The sequence below is a fragment of the Anolis sagrei genome, chromosome 8 (assembly GCF_037176765.1).
Source record: "Anolis sagrei isolate rAnoSag1 chromosome 8, rAnoSag1.mat, whole genome shotgun sequence".
NCBI classification, from domain to species: Eukaryota; Metazoa; Chordata; class Lepidosauria; order Squamata; family Dactyloidae; genus Anolis; species Anolis sagrei.
In genome coordinates this window covers 10050843-10067399 of record NC_090028.1, presented here as the reverse complement: position 1 = coordinate 10067399, position 16557 = coordinate 10050843, and the positions used below count along the sequence as shown (strand labels likewise).

General features: G+C 40.0%; 1 protein-coding gene across 2 annotated transcripts in view; it reads left to right on the top strand.

Annotated features, from left to right (window-relative positions):
* Positions 1–16557, top strand: part of PLCG2 (phospholipase C gamma 2) — a 103404-nt gene that overhangs the window by 58385 nt on the left and 28462 nt on the right. For both annotated transcript variants that reach the window (XM_060788088.2, XM_060788090.2), the window contains exons 11-19: positions 248–366; positions 465–550; positions 1284–1404; positions 3260–3428; positions 7305–7409; positions 9228–9317; positions 10470–10648; positions 13511–13711; positions 16413–16532. In XM_060788088.2, the coding sequence (XP_060644071.2) occupies positions 248–366; positions 465–550; positions 1284–1404; positions 3260–3428; positions 7305–7409; positions 9228–9317; positions 10470–10648; positions 13511–13711; positions 16413–16532 (1190 nt within the window). The remainder of the gene's footprint in view (positions 1–247; positions 367–464; positions 551–1283; positions 1405–3259; positions 3429–7304; positions 7410–9227; positions 9318–10469; positions 10649–13510; positions 13712–16412; positions 16533–16557) is intronic.

Sequence of the window (16557 nt, the reverse complement as noted above, 5' to 3'; positions counted from 1 at the left end):
GGTCAGCCTAAAAAAAGGGCTGAAAAGCCTGGCATATACTCGAGTATATATGGTAAAAACATACCTGATAGTGTAATCTAAAGAACTGTATAATTCAGTGCCTTACTCCTTACACTGATTGAAGACAGGTAATTTAAATTAATTTTCTACCCTCATTCTGTTGTGATACATATTGGGGGGACTAGTTGTTTCTCTTCCTCTCTTTGTGTTAATTACAGTCTTGCTCTCCTTTCTTTATGTGTTCTAGTTCCTTACTTATCTTTTTTCAAAAGAAAACAGTATCTGGGATGACAAGTATGATGCAATTGACCCTCAGGATATGAACAATCCTTTGTCCCACTACTGGATTTCTTCCTCACATAATACGTAAGTTGCTCTTTTAAACAAAAAGGAATGCTTATTCTTCGACCTTTGTAACATGATGAACTGCATTACACTGTTGAATGCTATTCTCTATGGCCTAGATACCTCACAGGAGACCAGCTTCGTAGTGAATCGTCCCCTGAAGCATATATCAGGTGCCTCCGAATGGGATGCCGGTGTATTGAGTGTAAGCATTTTGCATGTATACCCATTGAGAGAATTATTGGAGGATCTTGCTAGAGTGCAGGCAGTCCCCAAATTAGGACCAAAATAGGTTCTGTGGGTTTGTTCTTAAGCTGAATTTATTTGTAAGTCAGAACAGGTACTGGTTTGCTGTGAATTTTTAGGGCTGTATGGCCATGTTCCAGCAGCATGCCATCCTAAATGGCCATACACCCCAAAAACTCACAGCAACCCAGTGATTCCAACCATGAAAGCCTTTGGCAATACACAGAACAGGTACATTTTCTTATTGTAACTCCAGCCTAATCAAGGTGGCCAATTTCAACATTCACACTTGCCTCAAGCAGACAAGAGTTCTTTCTCCCACCCTGGCCATTATTCCACAGATATATAAACCCTGTTTTCCTAGCTTCCAACAGACCTCACAACCGCTGGGGATGCCTGACATAGGTGTGGGTGAAATATCAGGAGAGAATGCTTCTGGAACATGGCCATACAGTCTGGAAAACTCACAACAACCCAATCAGAAACAAGTGTTCAACAGAGATACACAAAGCAAAAACTATTTATAGATTTGCTAACAGGGAGAGATTCTTATTCCAATGATGTATATACACTTGCACTGTCATTCAAACTTTCTCGTGTATAAGTGCCTGGTTTTAATATTTATAATTGAATATTGAAGTAGTCGAATACATTTGAATATATCACTTTGATGCTTTCTTAATTGCATATAGTGGATTGCTGGGATGGTCCAGATGGGAAACCCATCATTTATCATGGATGGACACGGACAACAAAAATTAAATTTGATGATGTTGTGCAAGCCATCAAGGAGCATGCATTTGTCACATCTGAGTAGGTATTTTATTGAGGACTAACTGTACCCGCCACGTGTTGCTGTGAACCTTCCCTCCCTCTTTCTCTCCTTCATTTCCTCTTTTTCTTTCCCTTCCTATTCTTTCTTTCTTTCTTTCTTTCTTTCATGTCTACCTGTTTCTTTCCTCCCTTTCTTTGCTCTTTGGTTACTTCCTTCCTTCCCTGCCTTTTTCCTTTCACTTTTTTATTTCCTTCTCTCCTTCCTTTCTTCTCTACCTTTCTTTCTTTCCTTCTTTCCCTCCCTCCTTCTCTCCTTCCCCCTTTCCCTTCTTCATTCCTTCCTTCTTTCCCTCCTTCTCTCGTTACTTCTTGACTGTGCCTTCAAACTCTATTCTATGAGTCTATTTAATTTGTATTATATAGTAATATATAATAGTAACATATTATATAGTAATCTACATAACAATATATAAAATATTGTATCTATATCTTACATAGAAGGAAAGGAAGAAGGAAGGAAGGAAAAAGGGAGGGAGGGAAGGAAGGAATGGAAAGAAGGCGGGACAGGAAGGAAGGAAAAAGAAACGAAGGAAAGGAAGGGGAAGGAAGGAGGGAAAGGAAGGAGGGGGATGAAGAAAGGAGGGAGGGAAGGAAATGAAGGGTAAGGAAATCAAGAAAGGGAAAGAGGGAGGGAGGGAGGAAAAGAAGGAAAGGAAGGAGGGACAGGAAGGAAGGGAAGGAGGGAAAGAAGGAAAGGAGGGAGGGATAGGAAGGAAGGAGGGGGAAGGAAAAGAAGGGGAAGGAAGGAAAGGGAGGGAGCGAGGGAAGAAAGAAGGGAAGGGAATGAGAGAGAGAAGGAGTGGAGTGGAGTTGTGGCAGGCAGCTACTTCCCGGTCTGGATGTTAATTGGGGGAGCGGGGGGGAGAGTGTGTTAAATGTGTGCCGGAGACAGCCAGCAGATCAAACAGACAGAAAGGAAGGAGTTTCAGATGAGGAGGAAGGAGAGGAAGAGGAGGAGGACAGTGAGTGGGTTCCTAAAGTCCCTCCCCCACCCACCAGCCTTCCTCGCCTCCTCCTCCTGTCCTTCTTCATTGCCTGGGGGCTCTGCTGCTCCCGCTGCCACTCATCTGCCCCTTCCTCTTCCACCAGGGAAAAGAGGAGGAGGAGACCGCCCTTCTTACAGAGCAGGGAAAGAGAAGGGGCTCCATGCGGCAAGCCTCGACCTCCACTCCCATGGTCCACACTCTCACTTGTGTGTGTGTGTGTGGCCGTTCACGTTCGCCTGGCTCCTAATGCTTCAACGGCCGGCTGTTTCCCCGCGAGGAAGAGGAGGGGGCGTGGCCATGGGTCTCTTTGTGGGCATGCAGTTTCTCCTTTGTGGACATGCAGTTTAGAAGTCCTTTCTGCTTTTTTGTTTTCCTTGGGTTTTTTTTGAGTGGAGGACATACATTGGGTTGTTGGGTGTATTGCGTCCAAATTTGGTGTCAATTGCCCCAGTGGTTTCTGAGTTCTGTTAATCCCACAAACGAACATTACATTTTTATTTATATAGATACTTTCCTAAGAATACAATTGCATTTTGTGCCTAATTTATTGTCAGAAGGTAATCTTTTCTAGACTCTGTTTTTTAAAATCTCTCAAGCACACTGTAGAGTGATAGAGACTATGTCATCTGTGTAGGAGATACTTAGCTTCCACTGAGAAAGGCAATATGCTGTTATTTAATATTAGCTTCTGAGAGGCAACTTTAGACTGTTCTGTATCTTTATATGTTGTTTATCGACTTCCCAGGGGTATCTGACTGGCCACTGTGCAAATAGGAATGTTAAAGCAGACCTTTTGCCTGATCGTTCTGATTTTTTATTATATTTTGTTTTTATTTTCTTTACTTAAGGTACCCAGTGATTTTGTCCATTGAGGAACACTGCAGTGTGGAGCAACAACGCCACATTGCCAGAGTGTTCAGGGAGGTGCTTGGGGATCAACTGCTCACAAAACCTGTTGAAGCCAGTGCTGATCAGCTGCCCTCGCCAACTCAGTTGAAAGAAAAGTTCATCATCAAGGTAAGTTTAAAATGCTGACCAAAATATACCGTATATACTGGAGAATAAGCTGAGTTTTTCAGCCCTCTTTTAGGCTGAAAAATCCCTCCTCAACTTATACTCAAGTCAAAGTTATCTATTATTTTACTCTTGTCATTATTATTATTATATTTATTATTTTACCCTATTTATTATTATTATTACATTTACATTACTTTTCTATTATTTTGTTAAATTTATTATTTTTCTCTATTACTGTTATTATTACATATATTATTTTACTCTTTTATTATATTTATTATTTTACTCTATTTATTATAATTACATTTGTTATTTTACTCATTATTTATTTGTTTATTTATTTGCCATATTTATATACCGCCATTCTCAGTCTGAGGGCGACTCAGGGCGGTTTACAAACGGCACAATTTGATGCCCGCAAAAACATAAAATCAATTAAAACATTTAACATAAGTAAAATTCAATATTATTTATTTATTTATTTACTATACTTGTATACTGCCCCTCTCAGCCCGGAGGCGACTCGAGGTGGTTTACATTTGGCAATCAATGCCCCACAAGATAAAATACCATCAAAAGTAATTACATATAGTATAAACCAGGGGTCCACAAACTTTTAAAACAGAGGGCCAGGTCACAGTCCCTCAAACTGTTGGAGGGTCGGATTATAATTTGAAAAAAAATAATGAATGAATTCTTATGCACACTGCACATATCTTATTTGTCGTGTAAAAAACACTTAAAAACAATACAATAATTAAAATGAGGAATAATGTTAACAAATATAAACTTATTAGTATTTCAGTGGGAAATGTGGGCCTGCTTTTGGCTGATGAGATAGGATTGCTGTTGTTGTTGTGTGCTTTCAAGTTGTTTTAGACTTAGGTTGACCCTGAGTGAGGGCCGGGCAAATGACCTTGGAGGGCCGCATCCGGCCCCCGGGCCTTAGTTTGAGGTCCCCTGGTATAAACCACATAAAAATAACAATAAACAATTAAAATCATAAATTACAGTTCAATAAATAATAAAACCAATAAAAATATAGATCCTCCACGTCTCATTACTATAAATCATTATTATTATTTATTTATTTATTTGCTTTATTTCTATACCGCATTTTTCAGCCCTTAACAGGCGACTCAATGCGGTTTACATGGTACAATTATCAAACAGTGTCAGTGCAATTAAAACATAACAATGCAATAAACAGGATCAACAGCATCAATCCACAACAGTTAACAATCAACAAGACAGATCAACAAAACAGACATAACATAACGCCTCAGTTGAAATCAGATCCGTTCTCATAATCCTTGTGCCATTTCTATTATCCAATCACATTGTCCAGTCGTTCCGAAGATCAGTTTGTCTGCTACACTGCATTTGGGAAAGCTTGCTCAAAAAGCCAGGTTTTATTTTTTTTAATATTATTTTACTCTTTATTATTGTTATTATTACATTTAGATTATGTTACTCTATTATTACTTTTAGTATTATTATTACATTTATTGTTTTACTCTTTTATTGTTATTACATTTACAGTATGCTCTATTATTATTACGTTTATTATTTTACTTTATTACCATTATTATTACATTTCCATTATTTTACTATATTATTATTATTTTATTACATTTATTATTTTACTCCTATTATTGGAAGGATAGGTGAGCACATTTACATTGAAGAAGGTTAGAAAAATTGTTTAATCAGAGTTGGATAGTCTTATCTTAAATTATCCTTTTATGTAAATGTTCAAAACATTTAACCTACTGAGGCCTCAATTCATGTAATTTTATTGCTATCTATTTTTATTTTGAAATTGACCTGTAGCTGCTGCATTTCCCACTCTCGGCTTATACACGAGTCAATACGTTCCCCCAGTTTTTTGTGGTACAAAGTAGGTGCCTCGGCTTATTTTTGAGTCGCCTTCTATTTGAGTATATACAGGTTCTAGAAATTGAGGGTGCTGGTTACCATCTTTGGTATGGTAACCAGCTAATTGAAATGGCAGATCCTGCATGTCTGAATTAGAATAGCTATTACTCCTTGGTGGATCTCATGTTGAATATGCTGCGGAAATTCTGAATTGGATACCATGGAGGCTGTATTGATGTGGCACGCAATTGGCACTAAAGCAAAGTAATACTACTTCTTAAATTCTGGGAAGCCAGGAGCCAGATTTTTTTTTTTACTGAAATGAGAAGGAACATTTGGAACGAGGACTTTCATTTTGTAGTGTCACCTGACATAAAACAATCCGTCTGATCTAAATGATTCCAGTTTGAACAGCCAGTGTACATGTTGACAGACATGTGTTACTCCTTAACAAATCCTGGAAATGGAAAATGTTTCATTTGGAGCCACAAAGGAAGCTTTGCCCTTTGAATCCACACTTTGAAAAATTCAACTGCTTTGGTTTGCAAATGGAGGGGTTGCTCATTAAGTAACATTTTTTTGAATTGCAGCAATAGCTTTCCACAATACATTTTGTCCCCAGGGTTCTCTTTGTCAGCGAACAAAGTAGACTAAAACCCTCCCATTTCCTATCAATTCAAAGTAGAAGTTGTCACTGAACAAATACGTAATTTGGGTACACAATGTTTTTGAAGAAGGTCAATTTTATAAAAACAGGAATGATGATTATGAGTGATCAATCCATAAAACTTTACACCAATAAATAATAAAAATAATAATAGCTTTATTATTATTATTACGTTTATTATTTTACTCTATTATTACCATTATTATTACATTTCCATTATTTTACTTTATTATTATTATTATTATTATTATTGCATTTTTTATTTTACTCTCTTTCTTATTATTGGAAGGATAGGTGAGCACATTTACATTGAAGAAGGTTAGAACTACCCATAATAATAGCTATTTATATTCCGCCTTTCTCACCCCGAAGGGGACTCAGGACCAATAAGAGTACACATACACGGCAAACATTCAATGCCGCTTTGTATAGACAATACATAGACAGAACAGAAGGAGGTGTGTTGTTTCAACTCAGTGTCCAGCTGTTTTGGTGCCATGGAAGGTTGGTCTCCAGTGCAGCCACAGGGGGTGCTGTCGTTCCATCTTCTATGATGAAGAGCTGTCAGGACTTCCTCCTTCCATTTGGTCGCCCAGCATTTTGTGATCTTCTTTCTTTATGGCATTGTAAAACACCTCTCGCGCTTCATTTCTCTAATGAAACTAAAGCTGTTTTCGACTGCTTAGGTAAACAGTGAGCAGGGCTGATAGTCAGGTGCTCATGCTGACCTGAGGCTTTGAACTTGCAAGCTTTCGGTTGATAGATCTTATAGTTGCTGTTGATTTACCAGTTGTGCTAAACTTCTTTATTTATATTCTGCTCTATCTCCCCGAGGAGATTCAGGATGGATTACAGAACACATATACGGCACACATTCAATGCCGTTATACAATTAACAAGGACAGACCATACATAAACAGAGGTATATATAGGTTTTTCCAATTTTTTCCATCTCTGGCATCTGGATGCTGTCCCCGAATCTTGCCACAGGGTGGTGCTGTTGCTCTTTCTTCCTTGGTGAGGAACTTTTTGTTGTAATTAAAAATACCTAGTTAATTTTTAATATTTCTGACAGGGCTGACAGTGGGCGCTTACCTCAACCCAGGCCTGCACTACTAACTTTTCAATTGCAAGATTTTCTGCAGCTGGTGGTTTAACCCGCTGTGCTAAAGCCAGGCTCTGTTTTTGTAGGCATGGTGAATCTGAATAGAAATTGGTGGTTCAGATTAGAGAATGCAAAAGGAATGCAGAACAGCGAAACCAAAATAGAACTGTTGGTTAAATCACCTGAGATATTGCTGATTGTTTTCCCTCCTTTCCTTTTATATTAGCATAAAAAACTCGGGCCGAAAGGTGATGTTGATGTCAATACAGAAGACAAGAAAGAAGAAAAAAAGCAACAAGGAGAACTCTACATGTGGGACACCATAGACCAGGTGAACAATCTTTTCTTTATGTTGTGTGAGTGTTTGCTTTGGGAGTTTTGACATGGAATAAATTTCTTTATTTCGTGTCAAAAGCATTGCATAAATAATTATAAAACTGATAAAATCCAGGTCTGTGGCTTTAAACAATCCTTCCTCTGTGCATGAGGCAGGGCATTGTGGACAAGCATACAGATGCTAAGTTGTTTGTTCTGCTCCACAGTCACACAAGGTGTGGAGGATTCTTCTAGCCAGTGTTTCTCAACCTTCCTAATGCTGCAACCCCTTAATACAGTTTCTCATGTTGTGGTGACCCCCAACCATAAAATTATTTTCGTTGCTACTTCATAACTGTAATTTTGCTTCTGTTATGTATCTTAATGTAAATATCTGATAATTTTATTTATTAATTTATTTACTGTATTGAATACCGCCTTTCTCAGCTCGTAGGTGACTCAAGGCGATTAACAGGGCAAAATTCAATGCTTACAATGTCTTAAATACAATTAAAAATATAATATATAACAAAAACTAAACAAATAAATAAAATATAAATTCATAGTGTCTCCTTGTTAAAAACGTATTTTCAGGATGTATTTTCATTCACTGGATCAAATTTGACACGAATACCCAATACGCCCACATTTGAATACTGGTGGGGTTGGGGAGGATCATTAATTTTATCATTTGGGAGTTGTAGTTCCTGGGATTTATAGTTCACCTACAATCAAAGAGCATTCTGAACTCTAGCAAAGATGGAATTGAGCTAAACTTGGCACACAGAACTCCCATGACCAAGAAAATGTTCTGGGAGAGTCTGGTGGGCACTGACTTTGAGTTTAGGAATTGTAGTTCACCTACATCTAGAGAACGCTGTGGGCTCAAACAGTGATTGATCTGGGCCAAACTTGGCATGAATACTCAATATGCCCAAATGTGAACACTAGTGGAGTTTGGGGAAAATAGACCTTAACATTTGGGAGTTGTAGTAGCTGGGATTTATAGTTCACCTACACAATCAAAGAGCATTCTGAACCCCACCGAGACTACTGGACCAAACTTCCCACACAGAACCCCCATGATCAACAGTAAAGACTGTGTTTTTTGTTGGTCATTGGCGACCCCTCTGACACCCTCTCGCAACCCCCCCCCCCCCAGGATTCTGACCCACAGGTTGAGAAACACTGTTCTAGGTTGTGCCATTTTGCCAGATAATCTTTTGATCTGTACACTTCACTTCTGAGTCTGTTCAGGGACTTGCATGTTGGCCATTCTTGGTTTGCCCCTGGAAGAAGACCCTTGGGGCAGGGGGCATCCAATTGGGATTTCCTGGTTTAGTTTCCCAGAGGGATCCTCTTCCTGTTGTTGGGGGAACGTTGAGAGGAGTGGTTTCCTTGACTTGAGTCTACTGGGAGGAGGCTGATAGCCATGCAGTGCATGGCTTTCACAGTGTTCAACCTTATTTATCTCCCATTTATTTATTACACATGGGGGGGGGGGGGGGCAATGCCAGCTAGATTATAGAGTTTATCAACAGGTGTAGGGTTTGAGACATCCTGTGATTATTCTGTATGTCTCATTCAGTGCTATATTCACCTGCTTTGCGTGTACAGACTTATGCCAAATAGGGCAGGCATACTCGGCAGTTGAGTAAGACAAGGTCAGGGCTGATGTTCTTGTTAATTTTGGGTCTGCACCCCATGTGCTTCCAGTCTGTTTCCACAGGATGTTATTTAATCCTAGAGATTTTGGTCAAAGAGAGACTATGAGAATGCTTTGACCATATTCTTGTTGATTTTGGAGAGGCTAACGCTTAATTTTGCCTTCCAGAAATGGACTCGCCATTATTGTTGCATTGCCCATGAAAAGCTCTCTTTCAGTGACGACATTGAACAAAACAATGAAGAAGAACCTATGAAGGTATTAAAATTTTAGTAGTGAGATTATTTTCATTTGGGACTTTTGTGTGTTTTATTTTCCTTCAAGCCATTTAAAAAAAATCCTATTTTTTGTGTATATTGATGGGACAATAGAACCTTAAATTAATGTTTCCTCCAAGAGTATTGTTGTTATTAGGACAATTACTGTATAATGTGTTGTTGAAGGCTTTCATGGCTGAAATGTGATGTGGCGGCAAAAAAAAGCCAATGGGATTTTGGCCTGCATCAATAGGAGCATAGTGTCTAGATCCAGGGAAGTAATGCTACCCCTCTATTCCACTTTGGTTAGACCACACCTGGAATATTGTGTCCAATTCTGGGCACCACAATTCAAGAGAGACATTGACAAGCTGGAATGTGTACAGAGGAGGGCGATCAAGGGTCTGGAGAACAAGCCCTATGAGGAGTGGCTTAAGGAGCTGTGCCATGTTTAGCCTGAAGATGAGAAGGCTGAGAGGAGATATGATAGCCATGTATAAGTATGTGAGAGGAAGCCACAGGGAGGAGGGAGCAAGCTTGTTTTCTGCTTCCCTGGAGACTAGGACGCGGAACAATGGCTTCAAACTACAAGAGAGGAGATTCCATCTGAACATGAGGAAGAACTTCCTGACTGTGAGAGCCGTTCAGCAGTGGAACTCTCTGCCCCGGAGTGTGGTGGAGGCTCCTTCTTTGGAAGCTTTTAAACAGAGGCTGGATGGCCATCTTTCAGGGGTGATTTGAATGCAATATTCCTGCTTCTTGGCAGGGGGTTGGACTGGATGGCCCATGAGGTCTCTTCCAACTCTTTGATTCTATGATTCTATGATTCTATGTCTGACTACACAGAAAAGCCATTGAAACCCCCAAGCATGCAAGGCCATTCCATGCTAATCATGGTAGCCAATTGCAACATTCACATTTGCTTCCAACAGACAAGAGTTCTTTCTCCCACCCTGGACATCTTCCTCTAAGTGTGGTGAGAACCTTGACAGGAACCCAATGGGATCTTCCTGTTTTCTTGGCGTATGCTTTGCCAGTTATTGGAGCAAAGTAGGTTGTGTTCCTGATGAGACATGCAAAGGTTCATCTCACTGCCAGCTTTTTCTATTAATGACAAATTGAAAAATGACAAATTTCTGTATTTATATTCCAGGACGTGAAGTGTACAGAGCTCCACTATGGCGAGAAATGGTTCCATGGGAAAATGAAAGAAGGAAGGACAACTGCAGAAAAGCTGCTCCAGGAATATTGCGCTGAAATGGGCGGCAAGGATGGGACGTTCTTAGTGAGGGAGAGCGAAGCTTTCCCTAATGACTACACACTCTCTTTCTGGTAACAGGATGGTTGAATATCTCTTTTTAACAACAATTAGATTAGAAGTATTGACTTTTTCTGATGTTCATCAAGAATTACGTGATTGCATGCTGAAGAAAGCTATACAGAAATCGTTCAGTGAATTCATAAATGAGTGTTGTGGTATATTCATTCCATTTGGTGTCATTATGGCTAAAACCAATGCAGTTGAGATGGTTTTGATATCATATTGTCAAAGGCTTTCATGGCCAAAATCACTGGGTTGTTGTGAGTTTTCCAGGCTGTATGACCATGTTTCGGAAGCATTCTCTCCTGACGTTTTGCCTATATCTATGGCAGGCATCCTTAGGGGTTGTGAGATTTGTTGGAAACTAGGAAAATGGGGTTTATATATTTATTTATTTTATTTATTTCCAGCATTTCTACTTCGACCATCTCAACCCCCGAAGGGGAACTCAGGACGGCTTACATTTGGCACAGTTTGATGCCATTAAATACAACAAAGCAATATAACAATTAAAACAATAAATAGAACATTAATTAAAACAATAAAAACAGTATTAACCGCTGTATCACCATTTATATATCTGTGGGAGAAATAACTCTTGTTTGTTTGAGGCAGGTGTGAATATTTCAATTGGGCACCTTGATTAGCATTTAATGTCCTTGCAGTTTCAGGACGGGAGTTCTCCCAGGCAGGAAACAGCCAGGTTTTGAAGCTGCAAGGCCATTTAATGCTAATCAAGGTGATCAATTGCAGCATTTACACTTACCTCAAGCAGACAGGAGTTCTTTCTCCCACCCTGGTCATTCCACAGATATATAAAATCCTAGTTTTTCCAACACACCTCACAACCTATGAGGATGCCTGCCAGAGATGCAGGCGAAACGTCAGGAGAGAATGCTTCCAGAACATGACCATGCAGCCCAGAAAACTCAGAGCAACCTGGCTTTGATATTGTTTTTGAAGGGTCCAAACAATGTTTTCATCTCCTTTAAATACATTCCTTTTATCTGCTTTGTTCTTAAGCATAGATCAATTCAGAAATAACAATGGAAGGGCTGTTTGTCTTTTGAATGGCAATACATGTTCTGTATCCTTTGACCTAAATGTATGCCATGTATAAGCCTAAAGCAAATGCCGTTCCTATTTCTTCACTACCGTTAATGGACAGTATGCCATGGGCCAAATGTTCCATTATTCTGTCAATTTCCTTCTCCCTTGTGGCTCTTCACTTCCTTTCTTCTGTTCTTTACTTGAATTATGTTATAGCACCAATTCCTCCTTCCAGACAATTTTCAGCCTACGAAAGGCTTATGTCATACATCAGAGCAGGGACACCTCTGACCATAAACGCCACACCAGCTTGGAAAAATCAGCAAGTAGTTTATTAAAGAATATATGTAGGCAAAGCAGTAAAATTAGCAAAAACATTAATGTTCCAAAACAAAGGATAGTCCATGAGCTTCAAGGCAAAACAAGGTCCATAGATACAAAAATCCATGAAACAAGGCACAAGAATCCATGAAGCAAGGCAGCATGAAAAATCCAATACACAAATCAGTAGTTTGGCAAAAACTTGGTATGTGAAACTAAGAACCCTTGAAAGCAAAACCATTATGAAATTCCAGCATTGACCCATCTGAGGCAACTCTTTCCCATGAATCAATATAAAGCTTTCCAAGATCCCAAACTGGAAAGGAAAACATTTCTCTTGACCTTACAACCAGATAAGGGTTTCTTATCACTCTTTTCCTGTCAACAAACTTATCTTCTTTGCGCCTGAGCACTCTGACTCTGTTTACAAAAGCATTGCTTTTTATCTACACTCTCATTAACTTGACTCTCATTAACTTCTGCACCTGACCAATCATCTTCAGACAGTTTTTCTGAGAAATACTGTGCAGGGCCTCTCCCAGGAATGTGGCCTTGTGAAACTTCCTGAGACAGCTTGGGCCTCTTGTCTGAGCTTAACTCAGGCCCAGGCAAACCCTCATCCTCATTGCCTACAGACACAAGCCCATCATCAGAACATCATCCCCATTTATTATTTATTTTTATTTATTTATTTGTATACAGCCTTTCTCAGCCTTTCGGCGACTCAAGGCAGTTTACAGGTAACAAGTAATATACATAATATCAAAATGCACATAAATACATTAAATACAATATAAAACCACAACAGAAATAATAAGCAACAGCCAGGAGACAGGTGTTTTTAAAGTCTCTTCCTCAGCCCCCTTCCTCCTCTTAGCTGGCTTGGGGTGGGGGGGGGGGTGGGGAGAGAAGCAGCAGGATTTCCTCCTCCTCCTCCTGAGGTGGCAGGCAGATGTAGTAAGCAACAGCCAGGAAACAAGTGTTTTTAAAGTGTCTTCCTCAGTCCCCTTCCTCCTCTTAGCTGGCTTGGGGGGGGGGGGGGGGAAGCAGCAGGATTTCCTCCTTCTCCTCCCGAGGTGGCAGGCAGATGTAGTAAGCAACAGCCAGGAGACAGGTGTTTTTAAAGTCTCTTCCTCAGTCCCCTTCCTCCTTTTAGCTGGCTTGGGAGGGGGAGAGTAGCAGCAGTACTTCCTCCTTCTCCTTCTGAGGTGGCAGGCAGATGTAGACACAATCACAGGCTGAACAGGCTGACTTACAACAGCTCAAATGAGAACAAGATTTTTTTGTTTTGAAAGTCCTCTATTTTGGCTCAAAATGGCAGACAGTTTTAAAATATGGATATATTTTCAGGCTTGACAACAGTTAACAACAACAAATACCACTGTGCACCACAAATTTGTCATCCTGCCCTACATATTTTGAGCACTTCTGTTTTCCATCATGTTCTCTTTCCCCAAGATTTTAGAAAACTTAACTGCTGTCTTCTTCTCTGTGTTTTGTAGGAGATCAGGTAGAGTCCAGCACTGCCGCATCCGCTCCTCAACTGACGGAGACACCATCAAGTACTACCTGACGGATAACCTCACCTTTGATAACATCTGTGACCTAGTCCAACATTATAAAGAAGCACATTTGCGTTGTGCTGAGTTTGAACTGCGCTTGACTGATGCTGTGCCTAACCCCAAGCCTCATGAAAATAAGAGGTACGTGGAGCCAAAAGGAAATTCTAGGGTGGAGTTGAAATGCTATTTTAAATGCAGCTACTTTTTGTTTTTGTCGCACTGACTGTGGCTTATGGTAGAGCTGGATTGACATAACAAGAGCATCTTAAGTAACCATAATAGTTGGCACTGAATGTGTATTTTGACTTTGGGAATCTGAAAATAGTGTTTTAAGATAAACAGGAGCTCTCCAAGGGCCCATCCAGGCAGTACCTTTATCCCAGGAGCTTCTGCAGAAAACAGGAGGGTGGTCAGATGCCGTTTCCTGTAAACGGGGAAATGATCACTACAAAAACAAAAAAAACCTCAAAATTTCCAGGTGTGGGAATATTGCAGTTTTGATCTGAATATCCGAATCTTCACATGTCTGTATGTCCCTGCAATCTGAAATCATGGGCTTTTTTATCTGGGTTTGTTCCCAGATTTTAGATGCTTGTTCCTGATTGGTTGGTTCTTAAAAAGAAGGTGACACTTGAGTGGAAGGCAAAATCTTTCTCTGGCCTGCACATAGAACTGAACCTTTGCGGTGATCTGCATATCCACATCTTGTGGGTTTAAAAAAAATTGCCGGTTTCTGGCGGAAGTTCCGCAGCAACCATCTTGGGAGTCTCTAAATCTCGGAACAAAGCATCAAGTCTGGACAACAGAGGCAGAAATCCTGGGACAAACAGGTCTATATGTGGACCTCTCCTGAAGTCCTGTGATTTTTTGCCTCTCACTAAAACCCATGATTTAATACTGTCTGGAAGCACCCCAAGACAGGAGGAAATTTGATTGGATATGATGCTCTCACCCTGGGTTTCTTCACTTGTTTACCTCTTTTTAAAAACATATCTATCTCCCCCTCTGCTTAAGTTTCTCCCCTGTGTTCTAGAGGTGTAGTTAGAGATTGCCATTCAGAGTGTGCCTTTCTAAATCTTCTGTATTGCAGGATGTCCTGTTTATTTTGTGTTGGGTTTCATTGCTGATGTTAGAGCACGCTACAGTTGGTTTCTTCCTGTGCTGTTTATTTTCTTTTCCAAGAATTAACATGTGTTAAATTATAGTCGAGTAACTGGGCTAGACCCTCAGATGTTTGGGTGAGGTTTCCTGCCCTTTAATCGCCAGATTGACCTTTCATTAGAATACTAATCTGATCTGACTTAACAGGCTAGTCTCTTGGGTTTCTCTCTTTCAAATTAATACTGCTACATAAGAACCGGGGAGTGCAATCTCCAAGGAGAACAAAGTGGGGAGAAATCTCCCTGAAATGCTGAAGTAACAACAGCAAAAAGAGACCATGTTCTTCAGCTGTGTAGCAATAGCTTTGCACAGCTAGATGTTCTCTACTAGGAACATGAGCCCTAGATCAGCCATCATTTTTTTCTATCTTCCTCTTCCATCTGAGAAAAGCTAATAATAATAATAATAAGAAGAAGAAGAACAAGAACAAGAACAAAACAAGAAGAACAACAAGAAGAAAAGCTGCTAATAATAATAACAACAACAACAACAACAACAATAATAATAATAATAATATGCTTGGGAAGTGTTCGACTTGTGATTATGTGATACGAAATCCATCATATAGATCTCATTTGCTGTGACATACTGTGTTTTTGTGTCAGAATAATAATAATAATAATAATAATAATAATAACTTAATTTGTACCCCGTCACCATCTCCCCAAAGAGACCTGGGGTGGCTAACAAAACACTCAAAGTGCCACACATAAAATAGAATTATTTATCATCAAAACAATACACAATTTTACTGAATACAAAACAATGGACAACATCAATCAATAATATTTAAAATTTAAAAAATTCTAAAACACAGTCATACCTGTGGATTTCTTCAAACGTGAACTGATGTGCTGAATAACAATAGCTGATGTCATCACATGAGCATAGTGCATTACTCTAGATCAAAGGCTCATGTAAATAGCCATGTTTTTAGGTTTGAACGAAAGGTGTGGAGATTTGGGGCTAACCTAATCTCTTTTGAGAGGGTATTCCAGAGCCAGAGAGCCACCCCCAAGGAGGCCCCCTCTCTCGTTCCCACCAATCATTCTGAAGAGCCGACCCAGAAGGATACCATGGTCAATGGTATTGAAAGCTGCTGAGATGCCCAAGAGAACGAGCAGGGATAAACTCCCCTGTCTAGTCCTCTGCGGAGGCCATCCACCAAGGCAACCAAAGCCGTTTCCATTCCTTGACCAGGCCTAAAACGAGACTGCAAGGGATCAAGATAATCAGTGTCATCCAAGCCACCACCTGTTCCAGAACCCTTCCCAAAAAAGCACCTGCCAGCCTAATAATCCTCACAGATTACATAGTTTATCTAAGGGCCTTCCATAGAGCCCTATATCTCAGAATATCAAGGCAGGAAATCCATGCATTATCTGAGCGTGGACTCAGATAACCCAGTTCAAAGTAGATATTGTGGGATATTGTGGGATTGTTGAACCTGCCCCTCTTTTGTCTGTGTGTATTTTTTTTGACTGGGAAGTCAGTCACTTTTGCAAAGCAAGAGCATTTGGAATAAGTTGTTTTGCTTATTTCAGAAGGGAAGGAAATGCATGCATTATTCATGTGGTTTTCTCAATGATGATATTGCTACCTGTGTTTAATGGAATTATGCAAGAGGAACTCAATTGACTTGTGTTGAACTTTACAACTTCCTCTCCCTCTGTTTTTACAGTTGGTACTACAGCAACCTGAGCCGCGGAGAAGCAGAAGACATGCTGATGCGAATTCCTAGGGATGGAGCCTTTTTGATAAGGAAGAGAGATGAACCCGATTCCTATGCTATGACCTTCAGGTCAGATACAAACTTCATTAACTCA